Below are 23,842 nucleotides of genomic sequence, written 5' to 3'. Positions count from 1 at the left end.
CTAATTCTTTATTATGAGGATACGTGTGATTATTGAATGATTGGATGATTAAACAAGCTCACTAGACACAGTCATAACTTCCCAGCATTTGGCTGGTAGTGGGAATTTCCCACCCTGAACATCCGCATAGAGGCTTTACAGCTGCATCACAAATCTCCCAGCAGCCATTGCTGGCGCCATCATAGAGCTCCAGAGGAGAATTTGCTCTGCGCAAATAACGGCTAAATATTTAACAACCAGGCTACAAACAGAGAGCTAGCTGATGCAGCTTGTTGTGGTGTGGCTGTAGATCCATTCAGTAACGTTCTCAGTAAAAGTGAATAGTGTGATAAGGTGGATTTGGTTACTGTGACACAGTAAACTGTCTTGTCTTTAGCCCTAGTCTCTCCTCCAAAACACTCTGAGTTGTAGATTGAGAAGAGTCAGCTCAGGCTAATTAGCAAAGCAACCAATGTTAATGTTAAATGCAACTACAAGCCTGTGAGCTCCTACCAGATACATTAGCTTGTGCACAATTCAGATGTGAAGACTGTGATGGTTGGCTGACCAGATACTAGTTAGCAAACTAGCAAAGCTGACTTTATCTAAAGTGGTGAGATGATGAATTCCCAGCCCACAATAGAAATTAATTGTCTGTTCAGTTCTGTTGAGACGGCCAAGTCACACGCTTAGAAACCCAATCAGCTGTTCATAGCCACGATTTCCTGAGAGCTGACGACCTCCAAAATGGCCGCCAGAGGGTGAGTTATGTCACCTGAAAGCTCTCTAGTGCAGTGGTTCTCAACCTGGGGGAGTTGTGAGATGATTTATGGGGGAAAAAACATATTTCTATCATACAAATTCATGATCATGTCTATTTATTTATGTTTTTTTTCCTCTAATTTTTTCTTTTTTCTTGTGAAATACTGAATACTTTTCAGCCTCTATGCCTCTCTGATATCAAACGAAACAACCTGAAAAGGGAAAATCATTCTGTGGTCGGACTGTCTTTGACGGGGGTCATGTGTAGACGTGACCTCCGTCGTTTTAAGGGGTCACAAGCCGAAAAGGTTGAGAACCGCCGCTCAGGTGCTGTGAGTGAGTCTGACGGCGGCTCTCGTCTCTCTGCCCTCAGGCCGGACGCGGCGTCGGTGCTGTGCGGCGTGCTGCGTGTCGGCCTGCTGGCCAAGGGCCTGCTGATCAAAGGGGACATGGACCTGGAGCTGGTGCTGATGTGCAGGGAGAAACCCACCAAGCTGCTGCTCTACACCATCAGCACCAACCTGCCGCTGCAGATCCAGGTACGCTCCGCACTACAGCACTGCGGCACCGAGCGGTGTTCAGCGCCGTGCATTCAAAATGAACAATGAAAGCCAAGCTGAGGAAGCAACCTTGGGGTGGGGAAGCATTAAAAAGGCGTCCTTTGTGATCCGGCCTTCAATAGAAACGCTCGTCCACAGAGAGAACAGCCAGAACCGCTTTAACTACAATAAAAGTACAGGAGTTTGTGTGGTGACATTGCAGCAGAGATAAACTGACAGCCAAGAGTTTATCAGTACAGACCAATACACATGCTGCCTCACATACACTACCAGCCAAAAGTTTGGACACACGCATTTTTCTTTATTTTCACTGTTTTCCACATTTTAGAATAACAGTAAAGACATCAAAACTATGAAATAACACAAATGGAATTATGCAGCGCCCAAAAAAAGTGTTTAACAAATCAAAACTATCTTATATTTTACATTCTTTAAAGTAGCCGCCCTTTGCCTTGATGGAAAGGCAAAAGGCTTTGGAAAGAAATTCATACATAGGATCAACTTCACTATTTATATTTGTCTAAGAAACTAATTTCAAGTATTTAAGCAGAAGCCTTTAGATCAAAATGGCTTTAAGAGAATGAAAAACACAGAACATTCAATCAGGTGGGTCCAGACTTTTAACTGGTAGTGTACAGTGCAAAGAGACATAACATGGACAGCAGATGTTTTTCTACATAAGCAATACTGTGCGCTCAGAATTAACTGTGAAAGTCAAAGTTAAGGCAGCAACCTTGAAAAAAAAGCATGAAATAAACATCCTTTGTGAGCCATGGTACGTTGGCGTGTTTTCATAAAATCCTATTAAGATAAAATGGTCTGGAAAACCAAACGGTTGAGTCATTTAGTTGACCCCTCTTATCCAGAGCCATGTAGAATGAGTGCGGCAGTAGAATAAGCAATAATAAGGAGTGTGATGGTGGATGCCGCAGCACCCCGACAATATATGCAACAAAATATTTGTGTGTCCTCAAATGATCATGTTTTATGGAGAAGTGTCAGGCAAATAAATAGGAGCCAGCGAGAGAAGAGGGTTTTTTTTTTTTATTCTTAAATCGGAGAATTATTTTCAGCAAGTAGAAGAAGACGATATGGGGAGAGGGGATATGATTTGGAGAGGAAATGGACTGCACTCCTGAGACTACACTTGATTTATCTTTGCCATTCTGTCTCCGGCAGTATAATCTTCAGACCCCAAACTTTTGACTCAAAGCTTTCCACTGGGATCCTCTCTTTTCCAGCGCTGACTTCTTCTTTTCCTCATTATTTTCAATGCAAAGGAAGCGTTGTTGGGCGTTCCCAGCAGCACCGAGAGCCCAGATTTAAAAATATTCCAACTTTTAGCTAAAAAAGAGCTGAGCGCTTCAAATGGGTTTCTATCGGTCGCATAGCAACGACAAGAACCCCAACTAGCTCTCCCCCCCCCCCCCCCCCCCCCCAAGCATGTGTTAAGTGCTGCCAACTAAAAATGAGGAGCCCGGTGTACACAGAGCCTAAATGTGCTTCCTATGCCCCCGTCAGCGAGTTAATTACCTGCCATAGCTGCTGTGTGCGCTTCATCATCAAGGGAGGAAACCATTTGAAGCTTTCATTTCCTGGGCCAAACGGGGAGGAGTTGACAGGGAAGAGGGGTGATGGATGAGGTCGTCTCTCAAACACACCAGATAGTGAGAATGCACTTGAAAAAAATAAAAAACACGCTGTTGAACGTCACACAAATCAAGAGGAAAAACAAGATAGTTGAGTATTCTGGGGTTTGTTAGCAGCGACGACAACAGAGGTGAAAAATCGAGATGAAATGTGGATGAAATTCACATGTGAATAGAAGCATTTGTGGTATATGAGAAGGAGTTCTGTTTGATATCGACAAAAAACAATAGTGCAGGTTTTTCTCAAATGATTTTCCACATAATTTCTTTCTCATCTCCTAAATGTCAATTTAGGTCAAAAATCTGGACCCACCTGATTGAATGTTCTATGTTTCTCATTCTCTTAAAGCCATTTTGATCTAAAGGCTTCTGCTTAAATGCTTGAAATTAGTTTCTTAGACAAATATAAACAGTGAAGTTGATCCTATGTATGAATTTCTTTCCAAAGCCTTTGCCTTTCCATCAAGGCAAAGGGCGGCTACTTTAAAGAATCTAAAATATAAGTATAGTTTTGATTTGTTTAACACTTTTTTGGTCGCTGCATAATTCCATTTGTGTTATTTCATAGTTTTGATGTCTTTACTGTTATTCTAAAATGTGGAAAATAGTAAACATAAAGAAAAATGCATGTGTCCAAACTTTTGACTGGTAGTGTGTATGTGTGTGCATGGGGTGCTGATGCATAGGATTTGCTCAATATGAATAAAATAAGATTTTCTCCTGCACTCAAGTTGATTCATAGGCCAGGGGATTCTGCACAGTACAGAAAACCCCTTGTTTAGGAAGCTGCCCTAAACACATTACCCCACCACTATAAAACCTGCAGCGCTCCTCCTGCAGATTTAGAAACTGCAGGAGTCAATAATGCGACTGTGATATTCGATTTTTCAATTAATCGTGCAGCCCCTACCTTGCAGACAATGACGGAGGACAAGTACGAGGTGCGGTCGTGCGTGGCCGAGGCAGCCATCCGGGTCTTCAACACCAAAGACCCCGAGCTCACGCTGAAGATCACCCTCTCCTCCCTAGCCATGAGGGAGGAACCCAGCACCACAGAAGAAGGTATTCACTCCTCCTCCGCTCCCCCCCACCCCATCACCTCCTGCGTCTCCTATTTGGGAGGATGCGGTCCCTGTTTTTATTTGACCTTTACATGACAACAGAGGGCTGACAGAGAGAGAGAGAGGGGGAAAAGGGTGAGGAGATGTGGAACAGGAGAGGAAGGGGGGAAGAAAACAAGGAGGAGGAGGGAGATAGAGGAATGTGTGAAGGTACAAAATAGATATGAAACCCAAGCTGGGAAAGGGAGACAATCTAGGTGATACTGGGAGAGGGTTGAAAGGCGAGAGGGGAGGCGGTGGCTGTGGAGGAGAACGGGGGGGGAAAAAGGAGAAGGGAGAGGATATGGATCTGGGTCAAGTGTGGTGGAAACAGCAGATGGCCGGTGGAAGATGATTTCCGCTGGGGATGCGTTGGGTCGGGACAGGCGTAAAAGGAGCCGCCTGTCTCAGGTGTCTTCCGCTATCGTCCGCCATCTCCGTTTGACCGGAGAGGAAAAGCCGTCCCATTTGAGGCGAGCAAAATCCTTTCAGATCAGGGGAAGTTGTTCCTTTTCTGGCCAGGCATTCAAAAAGAAAGTAATCGTTTTAGGTTCAGAAAGATGTTCAATTGGGATGAGATATTTTCACCTTTCAGACGGGAAGGTGGTTGTTGTTCCTTTTCACCCAACATTTAAGGGAAGTAATCCCTCAAGACCAACAAGGTAATTCATCCCCTTTGACCAGAAGCGGAGGAAAAATCATCTCAATTGACTGGAAGCTTAACTCTGTATTCAGTCTATACTGTAAGTCAAGAACGGACGTTTGGCATCGGTGCTTCTGCTGTGAGTTTCTTTTTTTTTTTTCTTTTTTTTTTTTTTCTCCAAAGGGGATGAAATTAAAAATGAATGAAAGGCGAGTCAGACGTGAAGAGCAGCCATTGTGGAACACCTCGTCCCATTGTGGCGCCGGTCCCACTGGGAATGATTGAGTCGAGCCGTCACAAAAGGTAGACAAATGGATTCTGCCAAACAGCATAGAGAGCTGCGGAGCGCGGCTGTTCAGTGCAGCTTTGAGGCCGCGCCACAATAGGGAGAAAACAATTTTTCCTCAGCCTTCAGATTCGCCACCTTGCCAGCACAAACCAGGACAGCAGCTTTTTGTGTCAGTCGATTTTGTTATACACTGTGAAGCTTCAATAAACAAGACTATTCCTCCTGCCTCTCCTGTACACAAACAAAACTGTCCTCTCTCTCCTGATATTGTTCTCTACACTGGAACAACTAAAAGCTCTTCAAAGAACCTTAATGGGTTATTCAGATTGCAGAAGGGTTCCTTGAAGAATCCATTCATCAAGGGTTCCTGAACCCTGGCACTACTTCCACAAACCTCTAACATATGAGGTTCTTCAAGGAACCCTTTAGGGATATTCATTCTGGTGAGGAACCCTGAGGTAGCCTGATATTCAGACTGGATGTCCATCTGGTTCCATTTCCTCCTCGTTAGCCGCTTTCTGTGGGGGGGTTGATTTTCCCCAAACCAATCACTAGTGACTGACTTATCTGAACCAATCACTGGTGACTGACGTATCTGAACCAATCACTAGTGACTGACGTATCTGAACCAATCACTGGTGACTGACGTATCTGAACCAATCACTGGTGACTGACGTATCTGAACCAATCACTAGTGACTGACGTATCTGAACCAATCACTAGTGACCGACGTATCTGAACCAATCACTAGTGACCGACGTATCTGAACCAATCACTAGTGACTGACGTATCTGAACCAATCACTAGTGACTGATGTATCCGGCCGCTCTGACGTCACTTCAGTCACATGATGCTGCAGCCAGTTAGCCTCTACATCCATGGTTAGCCAGACATTTACCAACTGAACCAAGAATGTCCGTCCATTTTGACAAAAATATTGTTTTTGCAAAGACAATCTGTTGGTTAAGGATAGGGCTGAAACGATTCCTCGAGAAACTCGAGTAACTCGATTACTAAAAATCATCGATGCAAATTCTTTGCATCGAAGCTTCGTTTAATCCATATAACTATATACACGCTCAGTGTTTCGCACGGATGATTATTACTGTTGCACAACACGCTGGAGAAAGAGAGAGAAAATAGCGAGGGGCGAAGAGAAGAGACAGGCCAGAGAAAACGACAGAAAGTGTCCAAAGTTTCGGATCCAGTGTTGCCAACTTGGCGACTTTGTCGCTAGACTTAGCGACTTTTCAGACCCCCCTGGCGACTTTATTTCTCAAAAGCGACTAGCGACAAATCTGCCGACTTTTTCTGACCATGGGAAGCAATGTTAATGTGTTGAATCCCAAAGCATTTGGCAATAAATTGGTTCGACTGATGCCGGTTTTCTCTACTTGCTTGTCTAATCCAGAGAGGTCTGACGGTCACAGCGCTTCCCACACAGCGTAGCTCCTTCCCTCCGCTGAGAGCAGGGACTGTAGGATAGGGTCCACTTGTAATTGCTACCGGCGTACGCCGAAACTGGCCCGGGTGGGCGGAGTCAGCACTTAATATTAAAACGGGATGAGATGAAGGCTAGTAAAGAATGCACGTTAATTATGGCTATATGTAATGGCTAGTTAAGAACGTAAATCAATATGGTGGCTAGTTATGATGTCCCTAAGTTAGCTAAGTTTTGCTGAAGAAAATAACCACAGAAAATAAAATGCTGCAGTCAATTTGTGAAAGCCTGAGCTTCATTCATGTTATTATTATGATAGTCACACACACATACACACACACACACACACACACACACACACCCCACACACACACACACACCTACTCCCCTCACAGTGATGCATAAAATACCCCAGAAAGCAAAATATCAGGTGGTGTAAGTAGCAATTGGAGCCTAAAATGCACCAGTCCAATACAGCAGGTATATTCAGTTTAGTTTGATTGCAGTGAGTAGGGTCAGCAGGTGTAGGGCAACCCTTCAACATAGTAAATAAATGTACATTAGCCAGTCTTATGAACTTGTATGATATTTAGGCCTAGTAATAAATATCAATAATAATTATTATTTCACCTCGTTTTCAGTAAATCACAGTGTCGTATGGACAGCTTCGTGCGGACAGCTTTTCTCTTTTGTATATTTACTATTGCTCTTTAATAAAGCAAAAGTATTTCTTATCCGATTACTCGATTAATCGATGGAATAATCGGTAGAATACTCGATTACTAAAATAATCGATAGCTGCAGCCCTAGTTAAGGAGGTGATTTCAACAAATCTATTCTGCCGAAACGCCAATGAAAAACCATTGCACGAACGGTTCAGACTTTAGTCCCGCCCACAAAGGCGCTAATTGGCGATTGTTTCTCCGAGCGAGAACAAGCCGTTGATGAAGGAAACACCAGACTCTCTGAATCACTCAACAAAATCTGAAAAGTGGGCGGGACGCGATTCAGCAGTCTGGAACCAGGCCTAACCCTAAGGTGCTAACTGAGTCCCTTTGGATCTTAGACGAACCCCTAGCTGTTAGAGTGTGCCTCCTGTAGCTAGCCTCTGCTCACTGACTGTTGGTTTTGTTGCCATAGCTCCCCAGGTCAGCCTGCTGTGTGGATTGACACTTCTCTGAGGCCCCGCCTGGCCCCACTGCCGACGAGGTGCCCCCCCCCACCCAGCAGCAGGAAACCCCGGGTATAAGGGGCTTCCCCGACAACCAAATCAAACCAACCCACTCACTCTCTGCCTCAGACATGCTCCTCTCCCCCCGCCCCCCTCCCTCTGTTGACTGGACTTCTCTCTGGGTCACTGTACGCCATGAAATTCTGGTCCATGTCTACTACAGAGCACACAGACAAAAAGGACAAAATGACTACATTACCCAGCAGCCCTTTCAAGATCAATACCTCTTTGTTATAATTACTGGGGCTGACCCCTCTCTGTTGATCAGCTGCTATTGGCTCAGACTGACATCCCATAATTTCATGTTGTAAAAAACAGTGGTGTTAATTTAATTTGATGTCCTGGTCACTAATCAAAATTCCCCTAAGCTGATGATGTCAAGGAGAATTTAGCGGGGTTTGTCCTTATCTGTATGTGGTCTTGACCTGTGAGTGATGGTTCCTTCATGTTCCTGCCTCTGGGAAGGATGTTCCTCAATTCATCTGCACACAAAGGAACAAAGACTTGTGGGAAACGACGATCCTGTGACATCTAGGAAGTCTGTAAAGTGAACTGAATTCGATAGTCCAGCTCTTTTGCACAAAACTCTAGAAATCTTGCAGTTGCAGTATACATGTGATTTCTCATTTTATGTATTTTTAAACCCACTCTTATTTTACACATTTGTATATTTGTTGTAGTGAAGAATAATGTTAAGTTATGGAATGATATTGCCTATTCAATCAGTCATAATCTCCTGCCAGTATTAGTATTCAATAGGGATGGGACCATATATCGTCGAAATTCAATATATCACAATACAAAATGTGACAATACGTATCATGAGGCAGAAAAAGCTCCATGTTATTCTGCTGTAGGAATCACAAATGAGACGCTTGACCATCGCAGTTTCACAAGCTCTCCATCCAAATTATATTATTGTCACTTTGTAATGACATTTTTAAATTGTTGTTTACATTCTAGCAGCCAATGGCATCGCTAGAAAGATTTGCATAAGCATAATTCTATACTGAATGTCATTGAACTTTTATTTATTACATTGTATCGTGGTTGTATCGAATCATAACCCCCATATCACATAGCAAATCGTATTGCGAGATAAGCATATCATCCCATCCCTAGTATTCATCATATCAGATATTTCCCAAAACCCTCAAATGAAGAATTTAAGAATCTGAATAATTGAAGGTATGAAAGCACAAGAGAAACACAACATCTGCCATTTGGTGGACGCTTTTTTATCCAGAACACCTTACATTACCATGAGCACATACACTTTCATCTCATCTGGCCCGGGGGGAATCGATCCACGATCCCCGGCAGCATTAGTGGCATGCAACACGACCCCAGGAAAACACTTATATACTTTTTAAAGTGACTATAGTTTCCAGCCACTAAGTATTTCTGGAGAGAGAATAGTTTTTTAATGGCCTCTCTCCGGGTCTCACTTAGATCCCCAATATCATTTGTTTAAAGGTCTCAAGTTGCACCTGGAAAGCAAAACTGTGAATTCAGCCAAATATTACTGCTGCATTTAAAAAAAAAAAAAAAAAGTTTACACCTCCAACTTTCTTTGACAAAGCACACCATTAGCCCAGGATTCCCGTCCAAGTGCTACATTACCCAGAACTCCCTGGGGCAGAACATGAAGGTCCTCAGTCTTTGGTCTTAAGAGGAGGAGTGACACGGGACGATCCCTGTGTCTCTCATCAGCTCCTTCGTTTGTCTTCCACCTCTTCCATCCTGTTCAGCTTTCACAACGGTCTCTACAGCAACAGACTGCCAAACCACACAGAGATCGCTCCTCAGCTCACAATGCTGCTGACGTATCGCATGCGGTCCAATAAATTGCAATTTGAATACAGCAGATATTGGAATTCGAGTCCAGACTGTTCCGTTACCTCTTCTGTAAGAGTAGGTGTTTTTCTGATACGATGTGTCAGCATTACTGTCAGCTTGGTAGAAAATATCTATGATTTAATGTTTGCTGGCTATTACTCATCGGGCGATACTGTATCTTTGAACCGTAATGGCATTGAAGAAAGTCTCATGCGACAGTGTAATTATCAGGATCTAATATCTGCAACTTGGCAAGTTGAAGAATAAAAATAACTTTCTGAGCTGCTGAGAAGATTTAGATTTCGCAGGCTAGATCACTGATAACCTGTGAGCCTTTTCTACTGAGCTGAACGGTGTGGTCTGCAGTCTGTTTCCCCTCTTGTTCGTCTGCTTGACTGTCCCACAGTGGGCACCCCCCCCCCCCCCCCCCTTAGCTGCTCCCGAGAACAAACAGCCTTCACTTTCTTTCCAGGGTGGCGTTCTCACTCTCAGATGTTTATGTTGTTGTTGTCATCCGCTGTCACTCTTCTTCTGCTGTCGTTCTCCCATGGCTCAGCCTCAAGTCATGGCAGGAAGTGCTCCCCACAGGAACCCGGTGTGGAGAGACTGTTTCAGTCAAACATAAACATCTGACCGACCCCGCAAGAGCGAAAATGCCAGCATGGCGCCCGACAAACTGCAGAGCAATCTAGCTTTAAAGCGGGCCAACTTTCTTCTTGAAGTTGAATTACTAATGCACTGCTCTCTGCCTCTCACCAATCTCAGGCGTTCCTGAGCCAGTATTTCTGAATCTATCAAAATATCATAATATTCTAAAGTGTTGTCCTAATTTCCAATCTGGCTTGTGGTCCTGAGCTGGTGCCATGCTTTCATTTTCGTCCTGCGCCGTAATTGATAACACACTAATCTGGCGTGTTCCATCGCCTTCAGCCACTGATCTGCATCTAGAGTGAGACTCCGGCCGGGCGGCAAGACGCATGCGCTCACGTCTACTCCGGTTCCTCTTGTCAATGTCATGAAAGATCCTGCCTTGTGCATGAGAAACCCCTCCCAGAAAATCACGGAATCTCTCAAATTTCCCCTCCTAGCTCATTCGGTCAGATCAGTGGGTTTGCCTAATAATTAGCCGTCAACCCTGCTGCCTGTGTGTCTGTGTGTGTGAGTGTGGAGCGTCGGCGCGGTCACGCTCAGTCTGTCGTGTCTCCTCCTCTTCCTCTCTCCAGAGGAGGGCGCTCAGAAGGAGGAGAAGGAGCGGGAGGAGGACAAGAAGGAAGAGGAGGAGGAGGAGGAGGAGGAGGAGGAGGAGGAGGATGTTCTGGACCGGCAGAGCTGCCAGGCTGCGCTGGCATCGCTCCGACGCGCCAAATGGTTCCAGGTGAGCACAGCTGGGCCGAGGACACAGTTCAGCGTCTGTTGTTACATCACATTTACATTTCTGGCAGCCAGTCGTATCCTGAGTGCGTTACAGCGAGTGCAACAGTAGAATAACCTTAAATTGTTAGATTGCCAACGTTACAAGCATCCAGCAGTGAGGAGTGCAAGGGTCAAAACCACATCCCCTTTATTCCAATTCATGAGCGGACCGACCCGGCTCTCTACCTCTGTCTCACTGTCTGGGCTTTCATTAATCCAATCCTTCAGCAGTTTTCAACCCAAGACTCAAATCCAAAAAGATGCTCATGTTCAGCCAAATACACTCACCGGCCACTTTATTAGGTGCACCTGCTCGTTAACGCAAACAGCCTGCTCGTTAACGCAAACAGCCTGCTCCTCTGAACAGCCAATCATGTGGCAGCAATGACGCAATATGTAACGTGACGCAATATATAAAGCATGCAGTGGTTTATATATTGAGTTGCTGTTTGAGTTTTGGCATATTCGATATTGCAGGAATATTGCGATATTTACCAATTCGATATTTGATAATATCGAATATCGGACGAAGCCCAGAAGCCCTAATAAAGTGGCCGGTGAGTGTAGATGGTGTATCGTAGACAAGTGCCAGGTAAAGAAAGAGAGGCAGGGAGAGAGGTAGAAAATGTATTTTTTCCAGACGATATGGAACAGCGGGATGTGATTCAGTGGGAAGACGGGTCGTGAAGAGTTTCTTTGAAGCGATGAGTTTTCAGATTTCATCGTGACTCTGCCGGTCTGACCGGGTCGGGAGGTTGATCCACCGCTGGGAGCCTGGAGGGAGAGGAGAGTCCAGGTCAGGCAGGGAGAGGAGAGGAGAGTCCAGGTCAGGCAGGGAGAGGAGAGGAGAGTCCAGGTCAGGCAGAGAGAGGAGAGGAGAGTCCAGGTCAGGCAGAGAGAGGAGAGGAGAGTCCAGGTCAGACAGGGAGAGGAGAGGAGAGTCCAGGTCAGGCAGGGAGAAGAGAGTCCAGGTCAGGCAGAGAGAGGAGAGTCCAGGTCAGGCAGAGAGAGGAGAGGAGAGTCCAGGTCAGGCAGGGAGAAGAGAGTCCAGGTCAGGCAGGGAGAGGAGAGGAGAGTCCAGGTCAGGCAGAGAGAGGAGAGGAGAGTCCAGGTCAGGCAGAGAGAGGAGAGTCCAGGTCAGGCAGAGAGAGGAGAGGAGAGTCCAGGTCAGGCAGGGAGAGGAGAGTCCAGGTCAGGCAGAGAGAGGAGAGGAGAGTCCAGGTCAGGCAGGGAGAGGAGAGTCCAGGTCAGGCAGAGAGAGGAGAGTCCAGGTCAGGCAGAGAGAGGAGAGTCCAGGTCAGGCAGAGAGAGGAGAGGAGAGTCCAGGTCAGGCAGAGAGAGGAGAGGAGAGTCCAGGTCAGGCAGGGAGAGGAGAGGAGAGTCCAGGTCAGGCAGAGAGAGGAGAGGAGAGTCCAGGTCAGGCAGAGAGAGGAGAGGAGAGTCCAGGTCAGGCAGAGAGAGGAGAGTCCAGGTCAGGCAGAGAGAGGAGAGGAGAGTCCAGGTCAGGCAGGGAGAGGAGAGGAGAGTCCAGGTCAGGCAGAGAGAGGAGAGGAGAGTCCAGGTCAGGCAGGGAGAGGAGAGGAGAGTCCAGTTCAGGCAGAGAGAGGAGAGTCCAGGTCAGGCAGAGAGAGGAGAGGAGAGTCCAGGTCAGGCAGGGAGAGGAGAGGAGAGTCCAGGTCAGGCAGAGAGAGGAGAGGAGAGTCCAGGTCAGGCAGGGAGAGGAGCAGGCTGCCGTAGGGAGAGGACAGCTAAATGCCAAGCAGTAGCAGAGTGTAGGCCGGACTGCGGGCTGCAGGTACGGCAAGACATGCAGGATTTTGTTTGAGCATAAACCCTGTTCACACCGGACTGATGTTACCTGGGGACAGAGGACAGAGAAGACCCATACTAATACTAATCCTTAAGAAGTCGAACTCTCTGTAATTTCTGCCATAATTTGTTTTTTTCCTGATTGCATTTTCACACAGTTTCTTCCTCCTGTCATGAAAAAAAGGATGCCGTAATAGAATCTATAGAAGAAGGTTTTGAAAACCTTTTCAGTACAAACTTCATGTTTTGCTTTGCTTAATCAGGAAGTAACAAATTGTGAAATCCTAACCTTTTATAGAGTTGTATCTGGGGATTTTTAGTGAATTTCATTATCCCATGCAAATGCATTTCACTAGATGCAGAGGTTGGCGGGTGAAACATTAATTACATCAGGTCCCCGCACACGTAATACTAGTCTAGTGTGAACACGGCTTTACTCATCAGTGCTTCTTAATTCTTTGAAGGTTTGGGGGATAATTGGGGAGGTAAGTGTTATTTTATCTTAATTTCTTCTATGCGGGTGGGCTGAGAAATGAGGTCAGGTGATGAATTTTTATTGTATTTATACTTTTGTATCTTCAGGGGGCCCATTGCAACTAAATGAATACAAAGGACCCACTGTTATTCATAAACATTTTAGAGTTTGGGTGAGCAGAGAAAGGGTTTACATGAGGCTGTAATCATTAATACAGTAAATGTCCAGGATGCTGCAGAGACATATTGGAAACTCATATAGCAATTCACAGCATGGTGCAGGACAACAGGACTTCACACAGAGGCCAAGAGGCAGTAAAATACTATTATGGATGGTGTGCTTATCAATCTACTATATACAGCATTCTGTAGTTGTGTGCTATAGGGAAATAGAGTGACTGACCAATCATGTGTTGGTTCAGCACACCAAGAGGAAGATGAATTGAGATGTATTAGCAGGGTCACTGCACTCAGACTGTTCGGTGCAGCATCCAATTATTAGTGGAAAATATGGGGTCGCATATGGAGTCACATCATTTAACTTAACTAAATCGTGTGCGACCCCATATTTCTGACTAGACTGAGATGTATGAAATAAACTACAAGTTTGTGTTGTTAAGATATCATAATTTTCACTATATCTAAAAATGTAAGACTTCTGTGATACTACAGTAAACAAGAAAAACCATCAGGCTGCGTCACAGAATAACCACGGTCCTTTATTTTGACCAAAAGCACTATGAATTGACATGAATAACTTGGATAACTATAAATATTCAACTCTGCAATGAGAACAATTGACAAAATACATATATCAATAACATGAATAAAACTGTGCCATGATCACTGAGATGCTTTGCAACTTTTCCCAGGTGTTTTGATGTCGGTTGGTTGTCCATCTTTCTTGGCTCTCTTAGTGAAGCAGTTCCATATTTCACTCTAAGCACCAGTTTGTCAACCGGTTTAGTTGAACTGGGATCCAGTTGAAGGACTGTTTGACTCAGTTGAATGTTTCACTGACTTGCTGCAGTGAAGATCCAGACTGTCTGTTCCTGTCCCGCTCCTTTTTCTCCTCCTTTTAACTATTCCAGTCTGCCCCTTTCTGCCCTTCGGACGTGACGTTGAAATTAAATTTCTCCTTGCAGAGCACATTTGGTATCGAAAGTATTCAACGTTAAGGAAGTCAAATTTTGAATTCAGTCTCTCACAATTGTATCGAAGTATTCTAAAATTTCGGTTAATGTGACTAACGCCGCCGCCAGCGTCGGAGAAGCTGTATATCATTGAGGCTGGAGAGGCACAGGAACATATTTTTAGTGTCTGCGTGGCTCGCCCAGGCTGCTAGCTTGTTGTCATGCTCCTCATGCTGTGGGTAAGTTTTGTCTGTCTGTCCCCTCAGGCCAGAGTCACAGATCTGAAGTCCTGTGTCATCGTCATGCGGATCCTCAGAGACATGTGCAACAGACTGCCGGTGTGGCAGCCTGTCAAAGGATGGGTAGGTGACGGCGGCTGAATCAGAATCAGAGACATTTTCTTTATTTTATTTAGTATTTTACCACTGACATTCAAAATCTCTTTTCCAAGGGAGACCTGGCCAAGAAATGGCAGCAGGAGTTACACAATAAAACATACAATACATACATACATATCAGCAGCTTGGAGAGTAACGGCTCATACTGACACACGGTACAGGGACAAGACCTCACATTCACTACAAGACTAGAGTAGACAATTCATATCGCTCTACAAATACATCCAGTATTCACTCACTGTGCATCACACAGCAGGGCCTGCAGGGAATGTGTAACTTTATGTACACTACCAGTCAAAAGTTTGGACACACAACATTTTTCTTTATTTTTACTCTTTTCCTCATTTTAGAATATTAGTAAACGCATCAAAACTATGAAATGACAAAAATGGAATTATGCAGCGACCAAAAAAGTGTTAAACAAATCAAAACTATCTTATATTTTAGATTCTTTAAAGTAGCCGCCCTTTGCCTTGATGGAAAGGCAAAAGGCTTTGGAAAGAAATTCATACATAGGATCAACTTCACTGTTTATATTTGTCTAAGAAACTCATTTCAAGCATTTAAGCAGAAGCCTTTAGATCAAAATGGCTTTAAGAGAATGAAAAACACAGAACATTCAATCAGTGTAGTGTATTTTGAAATATTGTGAACCTGCATGTCATGTAAACCTTAGGAGTTGAACTCGACCTTTCTCTCCCTCCCTCTCTCTCTCTCTCTCTCTCTCTCTCTCTCTCTCCCTCCCTCCCTCCCTCTCTCTCCCTCTCCCTTTCTCTCTCTCTCCCCCTCTCTCTCTCTCTCCCTCCCTCCATCCCTCCCTCCCCCCCTCTCTCTCCCTGCCCCTCCCAGCCTCTGGAGCTGATCTGTGAGAAGGCGGTGGCCACCTGTAACCGCCCCCTGGGCCCCGGAGAGGCCCTGCGCCGCGTCATGGAGTGTGTCGCCTCAGGGATCCTGCTGCCCGGTCAGTCCCTCCCAGCAGCCTGCAGGCTCTTAACACACACTGCCTGCACACACACTGTCTGCACACACTGTCTGCACACACACTCTGCACACACTCTGCTTCTGACACTCTGTAATGATAATACCAGTTCTGCTACTACTGATTGTGGTAATGATGATAATGACTACGTTTACGTGGACATCAGTAATCCGACTATTGGCCCTATTCTAAATAAGACAATATTCAGATTAATCTGTCCGTGTCTCCAGTGATTCTCAACACATGGAAACAGTTTCAGACTTTACTGAAAACTTCATGATCTCCGTTTCCCTCTAAATCCTGAGCATGTGTCTGTTTCCAGGGTTTTGCACTAACGAGGACATCATGTAAAAGTGCACAGCAAACATAAACAGTGAAATCTTACACAGAGTTGAACAGATTGTTGTTGTGGCTGCGGGACATCGCTGCCTGATAATGTGGAAATAAATCAGAGTTTTACACCACAGCGTAGTAATTAAATGTTAAATGTGTGGTGCATGAAATAGTTTTTCATTTAGGCAGCATATGCAATGCCTTCTGTCCAATACATTAAACTGCTTCTAATCATATAGACTATGAAATTCATAATGTTAAAATTAATATATGTGAGCTGTCGGTGTGTATTAAGAGATGAAAATGGTGAATGAATCCAATCATCACACACTCTCAAAATGCTCTGTTTGGAAAGCTGTTTAGAAATGAAATTACCAATTACAATTAAATAAAATTACAAATTAACTAAATTAAATAAAATTACAATAAACTCAGAAATTAAAAACAGCAAGGACCCTTGGCCCGTTCTCTATTATAAAAATAAATAAAAAGCCTGTATTCAGTTACTCTCAAATGGCACTGATTGGAGTTGAAATGATAGTCAGCTGTTTATGATCAGTGGCCAATTGATCGGTGCATCCATAATAATGATCATCTGTTTGTATTTAGCCCTTTTCTAAACGGTTACAATATGCTGTACAGATGATAAAGCAATAATAAATAGAGAGTAAACATAATGATGAAAAAATCAAGGAGTTAAAACGAGGAACAAGGAGATAAAATCACGGTTAAAGTTAGGAAACAGAGTAAAAAGTAAAAAGCATTCAGATAAACTCAGAAGAGAATATTTGCAGTAAGAACTTTTTTTTCCAATTCTCTCAGTAGAAAGGTTTGAAAAGATCCTGATCTTTGGCAGCCTAACCTCTCCAGACAGGACGTCCCAAAGCCTCCTGGATTGCAGACTCAAGCTGTAGTCTAGTATTTCCTTCACTCACACTGCTCCAGTCTCACTGTGTTCTCCACTCTTAACGGTTTCCAAAGTGGGGTGCAGATCCCCTTAGGGCCCCTCCAGAGTCCCGGTGGGTCGGCAGCAAAATTAAAGAAAGTTTAATTTCACTATTACTAGCATTTCATTCACTAAAAGTTGTCACAGCGAGGGAGTGTGTATCAGAATGACTGTTTTGATCCTAGTTATCACTCTCACCACTGTTATCTTATCTCTCTATCTTATACTTATCTCCCTAACTATGATATTTACAGTTATGTAAATGATATGATAGTCCCAGGGATAAATTTTTGCCCAACAGCAGTCTGTGTGGCCAAGTGTTTTATCTATCTGGGGTTCCTGGATGTGGAAAAAGTGTGGACACCCTCTCTCTTTGGCTTCCACAATCGATCAGCGTAGAACAAGTCAACAGTTTTGATGACTTGATCAGTTTTGTTGAATGTGGGTCAGGATTTCCTCTGTTGTTTCTTTCAGGCAGGTTCGATCTGCCTGAACAAAATTAATTTCCATCGGCTGCAATGGAGGCTGTTAGTGTCAAATAGTGTAAATGTGAGCAAGCATGGAAAACAGGTGCTGTGGGAGATCGTTTTTGTTCGTTTGTTTCTTGATTTTTGATCTTTGTATTCACAATAGGGGTCAATGAATGATTTTGTTTGAGTGATTATTGAATTCTAAAAGTGCATTTTTTTGGTCTTTTCTGATGTAAAATGTCTTTTCCTGTTGAAGTTGAATGAGGCAGGGTCCTGGTAGGGCTGAACAATTAATCGAAATTTTATCGAAATCGCAATATGGCCTACTGCAATTTTCAAATCGCAGGAGGCGCAATATTTGTTAAAGGCGAAATGTGTGTCAAAATACCATTTTAAATTAAATATCGTCGTGCTGCAGAGATGTCCTGGCCTACACATCATATTCTACAGACTTAAGAAAACATCTTTGTTTGGTACAGATCCCCGCAAAAATCACACCATAATCATTTGAATACGTTTTTCAATGAAAATGAGAATAATGATGTAAAAATTATCATTCCCTCTAATATATCGCAAATCATATCGCAATTGCAATATCAGTCAAAATAATCGCAATTAGATATTTTTTCAAAATCGTTCAGCCCTAGTTCCTGGTGTGTGGTGCTGTTTTGGGGGAACCCTGCCTGATGTGTGTTGTGTCTGCAGGCGGCCCGGGACTCCACGACCCGTGTGAGAGGGAACCGACCGACACGCTGTCCGGCCTGAGCGCCCAGCAGGCCGACGCCATCACACACAGCGCACAGGTCAGTCCGCCATGCTGGTCGGTCCGCTCTGCTGGTCGGTAGGGCTGGGCGATATGGTTGAGATCAATATCATGATAATCATAATCGAGTATTTTTTTCAATATTTATATATATCACAATATGGCTTACATGTGTAAAATCTCATGTTAAATAATCATTTTAATGTTCATCCCATTGAACTGAATGGTAATGTTAAGTGTGATGCCAAACAAAACAGAAATTTTCAAATAATATTCCTTAAAATGTCTCATACCTCATTTTGTCAGAGTTTTTAAATAAAATTAGCCTCTTATCATCAGTTCAGACAGCAGAATTGTGTGTCATGATTTCCCAAAATCACCATATCATCACCACATGATTCACTGAAAGACGGTAAACGATAATATTGAATTATCACCCAGCGCTACTGGTCAGTCCGCTTCACTGGTCAGTCTGCTTCTCTTTACTGGTCAGTCCGCTTCTCTTTACTGGTCAGTCCGCTTCTCTTTACTGGTCAGTCCGCTTCTCTTTACTGGTCAGTCCGCTTCTCTTTACTGGTCAGTCTGCTTCTCTTTACTGGTCAGTCTGCTTCTCTCAGTCTGCTTCTCTTTACTGGTCAGTCTGCTTCTCTTTACTGGTCAGTCTGCTTCTCTTTACTGGTCAGTCTGCTTCTCTCAGTCTGCTTCTCTTTACTGGTCAGTCTGCTTCTCTTTACTGGTCAGTCTGCTTCTCTTTACTGGTCAGTCGGCTTCACTGGTCAGTCTGCTTCTCTTTACTGGTCAGTCCGCTTCTCTTTACTGGTCAGTCCGCTTCTCTTTACTGGTCAGTCTGCTTCTCTTTACTGGTCAGTCGGCTTCACTGGTCAGTCTGCTTCTCTTTACTGGTCAGTCGGCTTCACTGGTCAGTCTGCTTCTCTTTACTGGTCAGTCCGCTTCTCTTTACTGGTCAGTCCGCTTCACTGGTCAGTCTGCTTCTCTTTACTGGTCAGTCCGCTTCTCTTTACTGGTCAGTCCGCTTCTCTTTACTGGTCAGTCTGCTTCTCTTTACTGGTCAGTCCGCTTCTCTTTACTGGTCAGTCGGCTTCACTGGTCAGTCTGCTTCTCTTTACTGGTCAGTCGGCTTCTCTTTACTGGTCAGTCCGCTTCTCTTTACTGGTCAGTCTGCTTCTCTTTACTGGTCAGTCCGCTTCTCTTTACTGGTCAGTCTGCTTCTCTTTACTGGTCTGCCCTTACTGGTCAGTCCGCTTCTCTTTACTGGTCAGTCTGCTTCTCTTTACTGGTCTGCCCTTACTGGTCAGTCTGCTTCTCTTTACTGGTCAGTCCGCTTCTCTTTACTGGTCAGTCCGCTTCTCTTTACTGGTCAGTCTGCTTCTCATTACTGGTCAGTCGGCTTCTCTTTACTGGTCAGTCTGCTTCTCTTTACTGGTCAGTCTGCTTCTCTCAGTCTGCTTCTCTTTACTGGTCAGTCTGCTTCTCTTTACTGGTCAGTCCGTGTCTCTTTACTGGTCAGTCTGCTTCTCTTTACTGGTCAGTCCGCTTCTCTTTAATGGTCAGTCTGCTTCTCTTTACTGGTCAGTCCGTGTCTCTTTACTGGTCAGTCTGCTTCTCTTTACTGGTCAGTCCGCTTCTCTTTAATGGTCAGTCTGCTTCTCTTTACTGGTCAGTCCGTGTCTCTTTACTGGTCAGTCTGCTTCTCTTTACTGGTCAGTCCGTGTCTCTTTACTGGTCAGTCCGCTTCTCTTTAATGGTCAGTCTGCTTCTCTCTGCTTCTCTTTACTGGTCAGTCCGCTCTACTGAACACAGTGTCAGTGCTTCTGACATTGTAATGGCATGTTGTTGTTGTTGTTGTTGTTGCTGCTGCAAGTATTTCTGTGAACATGAAAAACAAAGAGTGCTCATTACTCAAAAAGTTGACTCGCTCTTTGGCAGCCCGGCCCCGTCTGCTTCACATTATTCACACTGGGAGCTGCCCAGTGCAACCAGTCTGCTGCTGTCGCCCACTGGGAGCAGCTGGTTGCTAAGTGCCGTGCTCCGGGGCGCTTAGCAAGGGAGTTTGAGTGGGAGGGGAGAGCGTTACTCCTTTATTTTCCCCGCCCACATCTCTGCCTGAGGAAGAGCGCCAAGCTTGAAACACGTTGCAGCTGCTAAACCAAGCCGATATCTGTGTTCATTTATCGCTTTGAAGTGCTTGTAATTGTAAGCACTATTTGTAGCAAATAAACAACTTGTTATTCGGTTTCCCACCTTTTCTATTTTATCCCCACATTACCCCAGCTGGTCCGGGGATTTGAACCAGCAACCTTGTGTTCACAGACCTTCTCTTCTAACCTCTGGGCCGCCGCCGCCCAGGTTTTAACTGATCCCAAAGCTGATGAAAGTCACTCAACACATAAATGACCATGTAGACTTCAATTCAATCAGTTCAAGTAAGAAAAAGAAAAGCATCAACACAACGCAGTGGCGTGGTTTTATTTTTAGGTGCTTCTAAAAATACATTCATGCTGCCTGGAAAACAGAAAAAGGATCCTGTGGGTGACTTGAGATTCAAAGCAGGAATTTTTGAAGTGTTTTCAGAGATCATTATGGTCCCAAATTAGTTTCCTAATTTTCTGCCCGTGATATTTAGGAGTTTAGTTTCACTCCCTGGAAAGGAAATGGTACTGTAGAGCCACACATGTATTCTTATCTTAGCCTTACTCTGTACAAAGACTAACTAAAATAATACTTACACTTTCATACAGAGTGACAGTGCTTTACAGGCATCTGACTCCTGTGCCTCAGAGCGTTGTAAAACTGCTTTTCCTGTTTTCCTGCAATAAAACAGACCACAGACACTCATTAAACTGATCGTAATTATTAGCTGGACCAGGAAAAAAGGATAAAAAAATAAATAAAAACGTTCTCCTCTTGAGACCTTGAAGCATCCCAGCAGGTTCCCCTCTGCACCGCCCACTGCACCAAAGTCAGCATTTCTTCCAGGGAAACGGAGGAGCGGCGGTCCCTCCCGCTACATTGATTGAAGGAGGGTTATTTAAAGCGGGCCCCCGGCGCTCCGGCGGGGCCCGGCCCGCGTCAGCACTATATATAGCTGAGTGTCCGCAACAGAAGCCCGGGACCCTGACCTCCGCCGAGCAGGAGACTGACGAGCAGCCAGCCTAATTAGCCGCCTAATGAGCGTGGGAACCATCTCTCTCCGTTTGCACCCACACACACCGATGGTACAGCTGCTAATGCTAACGCTAACGCTAACGCTGCTACTTCCTCACCATGAAACACCACAGTCTGCCCCCGGGCCCAGTGAGGGCTGAGGAATAGGAAGACGTTTTCAGATTTTTTCATTTTTTTTCCTCTCTCTCTCTTTCTCTCACGCTTTCTTTTTCTTTCGCTCTCTAGAGTGCGATGAAAAATGCCAAAAATGGAAGTCTGGGAATGTTTTTCTTTTCTCTGTTTCTTCCTCTTCTTCTTCTTCTCCTTCGTTTGCGCCCAGAGAATGTTTATTCCTCGTTCCATAATGCATGAAGTTTGTCCCGACAGAATCAGTCGGTTTACACTACCTCAGATAACTTTCCTTGATAATTAAGCGTATTGATCGCAGTGTAAACGGCTCTGCTGCCGCCGCCTGCTTCTCTCTCTCTTTTCTCCCGCCAGCGCAAAGGGGTTTGTTCTCTTGCTTCGCTGATAAAGTGATGTGCCCCTATTCTGTCTGGGTTTTCACTGTGTGTGTGTGTGTGTGTGTGTGTTTTGTTTTTCAGCATGCGTTACGCCTCCTAGCCTTTGGACAGCTTTACAAGGTCTTGAATATGGATCCTCTCCCCGCCAGCAAGCCCTCACCAAGGCTGTTAGAAGGTGTGTGTGTGTGTGTGTGTGTGTGTGTGTGTTCATGCTTGTCTTTGTCTGTGTGTGTGCGTGTGTGTGTGTGTGTGTTTCCTCTTTGTGTTTGTATGTGTGGGTGGGTGTATATGTATGAAGTGTTTTCTCTTTGTGGTTGTGTGTATGTGTGTGTGTGTGTACGTACGTGCCTATTGTCTGTGTGTGTGTGTGTGTGTGTGTGTGTGTGTTTGTGCATGTAGTATTTGTTTGTTTATACATGTTGTCTGTGTGTTTGTGTATTGATGTGAATCTGTATGCAGGTGTGCCTATTTGTTTACATGTTTCAGTATGTGTGTTAGCTTGTTTGTGAATGTGTGTGTGTGTGTGCCTATTCTCTATGCATGTGTGTTTATAAAGTGTGTGTGTGTGTGTGTGTGTGTTTCTCTGTGTATACAGTTGTATCTGTGTGTTGTTTCATATTTTATGTCCTTACAATATACTTTTCTTGTTTTTATGCCTTCCTGCAAAGCACTTTTTCTTCTTCTGGATAAGTGCTGTAGAAATGAATTGATTATTATTAGTATTATCATGATGGTGTGTGTGCCTGCGCTCTGTCTGTGTGTGTGTGTGTGTGTGTGTGTGTGTGTGTGTGTGTGTGTGTGTGTGTGAGCTGCCGGGCGTGTGCAGTGATGCGTGTGCCTCTCTGCCCTGCAGGAGGCTGTCAGAAGAGGCAGAGGGAGGACGGAGGGCCAGATGACAGAGACTTCATCAAGAGGATGAAAGGTGACTTTGACCATCGACTCGCTCAGATAATCCCAGTCCTCCTCCTGCTCCGGTCCGCTCTGAAGCCAGAAACACTTCAGCAGCCGGGCCGAGGTGTTAGAATACTAAGAACCGGGGCTAGACCGATATATCGGGCCGATAATCGCCTTTTAGTAAATATTAGATAGAAGTTTTTAGTAATTTTTCACATAGAAACAAGAAAACACAGACAAAGATAACTATGGGAACATTAGCACAAACAAAAACAGACATAAAAGGGAAATATACTGAACAAAAATATAAATGCAACAATTTTAAAGATTTGACTTGGTTACACTTCATATAAGAAAATCATTCAATTGAGAGAAATTCTGGTCCAGAGGAGAAACGCTCAGCAACGGGGATGTTGCTGAGAAATAAGCTTTAACGTGGAAAAATTATGGAATATTTTATTCTAATTTAAAACATGGGACTAAAACTTTACATGTTGCAGTTATATTTTTGTTCAGTATAATAATACAGAAATAAATAAATTAATAAAATAATTTAAAATAAAATAAAAAGTCAACGCAGCACCTATAAATCCCAACCTCAAACCACAAAAAAACCCCACACTCTAAGATGTTTCATCCTTTAGGGCCGCATAATTAATCATAGCTAAGCGTATATTGTGATTTTATAGTTCTGCAGTTAATAATTGTATAACAGAGCGATATTGAAGTGTTTATTATGTGGTATATGAAGCGCTTCCAATCACAGCTTTTTTAATGCACAATCTGCACCGTGTGGCTAAAATGAAAGTTCAGATGGAGAAGCAGCAGAGAAACCTCACAGATGAAACGAGCGGATCGACCCGAATAAAAGTCCTAAAAATGTTGTTTTCATTTCCTGAGCGTGGATCCCGGTCTGCCGTCTGGAGACACTTTGGTTTTAAACCAGATGAACACAAACAAGAACAGATTCTGGGCAAAGTTTGCTTTCAGGTTAGAGCTGAACCCCAAAGTAATAAAGTAGGAATTATTTATTATTTGAATTCTGTAA

At 44.2% G+C, this 23,842-nt stretch overlaps 1 protein-coding gene across 1 annotated transcript in view; it reads left to right on the top strand.

The window, feature by feature from the left end:
• Positions 1–23,842, top strand: part of LOC139920013 (spermatid perinuclear RNA-binding protein-like) — a 78,724-nt gene that overhangs the window by 29,739 nt on the left and 25,143 nt on the right. Inside the window, exons 4-11 of the mRNA XM_078285031.1 lie at positions 1,115–1,280; positions 3,868–4,012; positions 10,768–10,868; positions 14,589–14,684; positions 15,570–15,681; positions 18,154–18,251; positions 21,982–22,075; positions 22,754–22,822. Of these exons, the coding sequence (XP_078141157.1) occupies positions 1,115–1,280; positions 3,868–4,012; positions 10,768–10,868; positions 14,589–14,684; positions 15,570–15,681; positions 18,154–18,251; positions 21,982–22,075; positions 22,754–22,822 (881 nt within the window). The remainder of the gene's footprint in view (positions 1–1,114; positions 1,281–3,867; positions 4,013–10,767; positions 10,869–14,588; positions 14,685–15,569; positions 15,682–18,153; positions 18,252–21,981; positions 22,076–22,753; positions 22,823–23,842) is intronic.

The sequence above is a fragment of the Centroberyx gerrardi genome, chromosome 8 (assembly GCF_048128805.1).
Source record: "Centroberyx gerrardi isolate f3 chromosome 8, fCenGer3.hap1.cur.20231027, whole genome shotgun sequence".
Lineage (NCBI taxonomy): Eukaryota > Metazoa > Chordata > Actinopteri > Beryciformes > Berycidae > Centroberyx > Centroberyx gerrardi.
The sequence above is the reverse complement of the archived record's forward strand: the minus strand, read 5'-3'. Positions and strand labels throughout refer to the sequence as shown.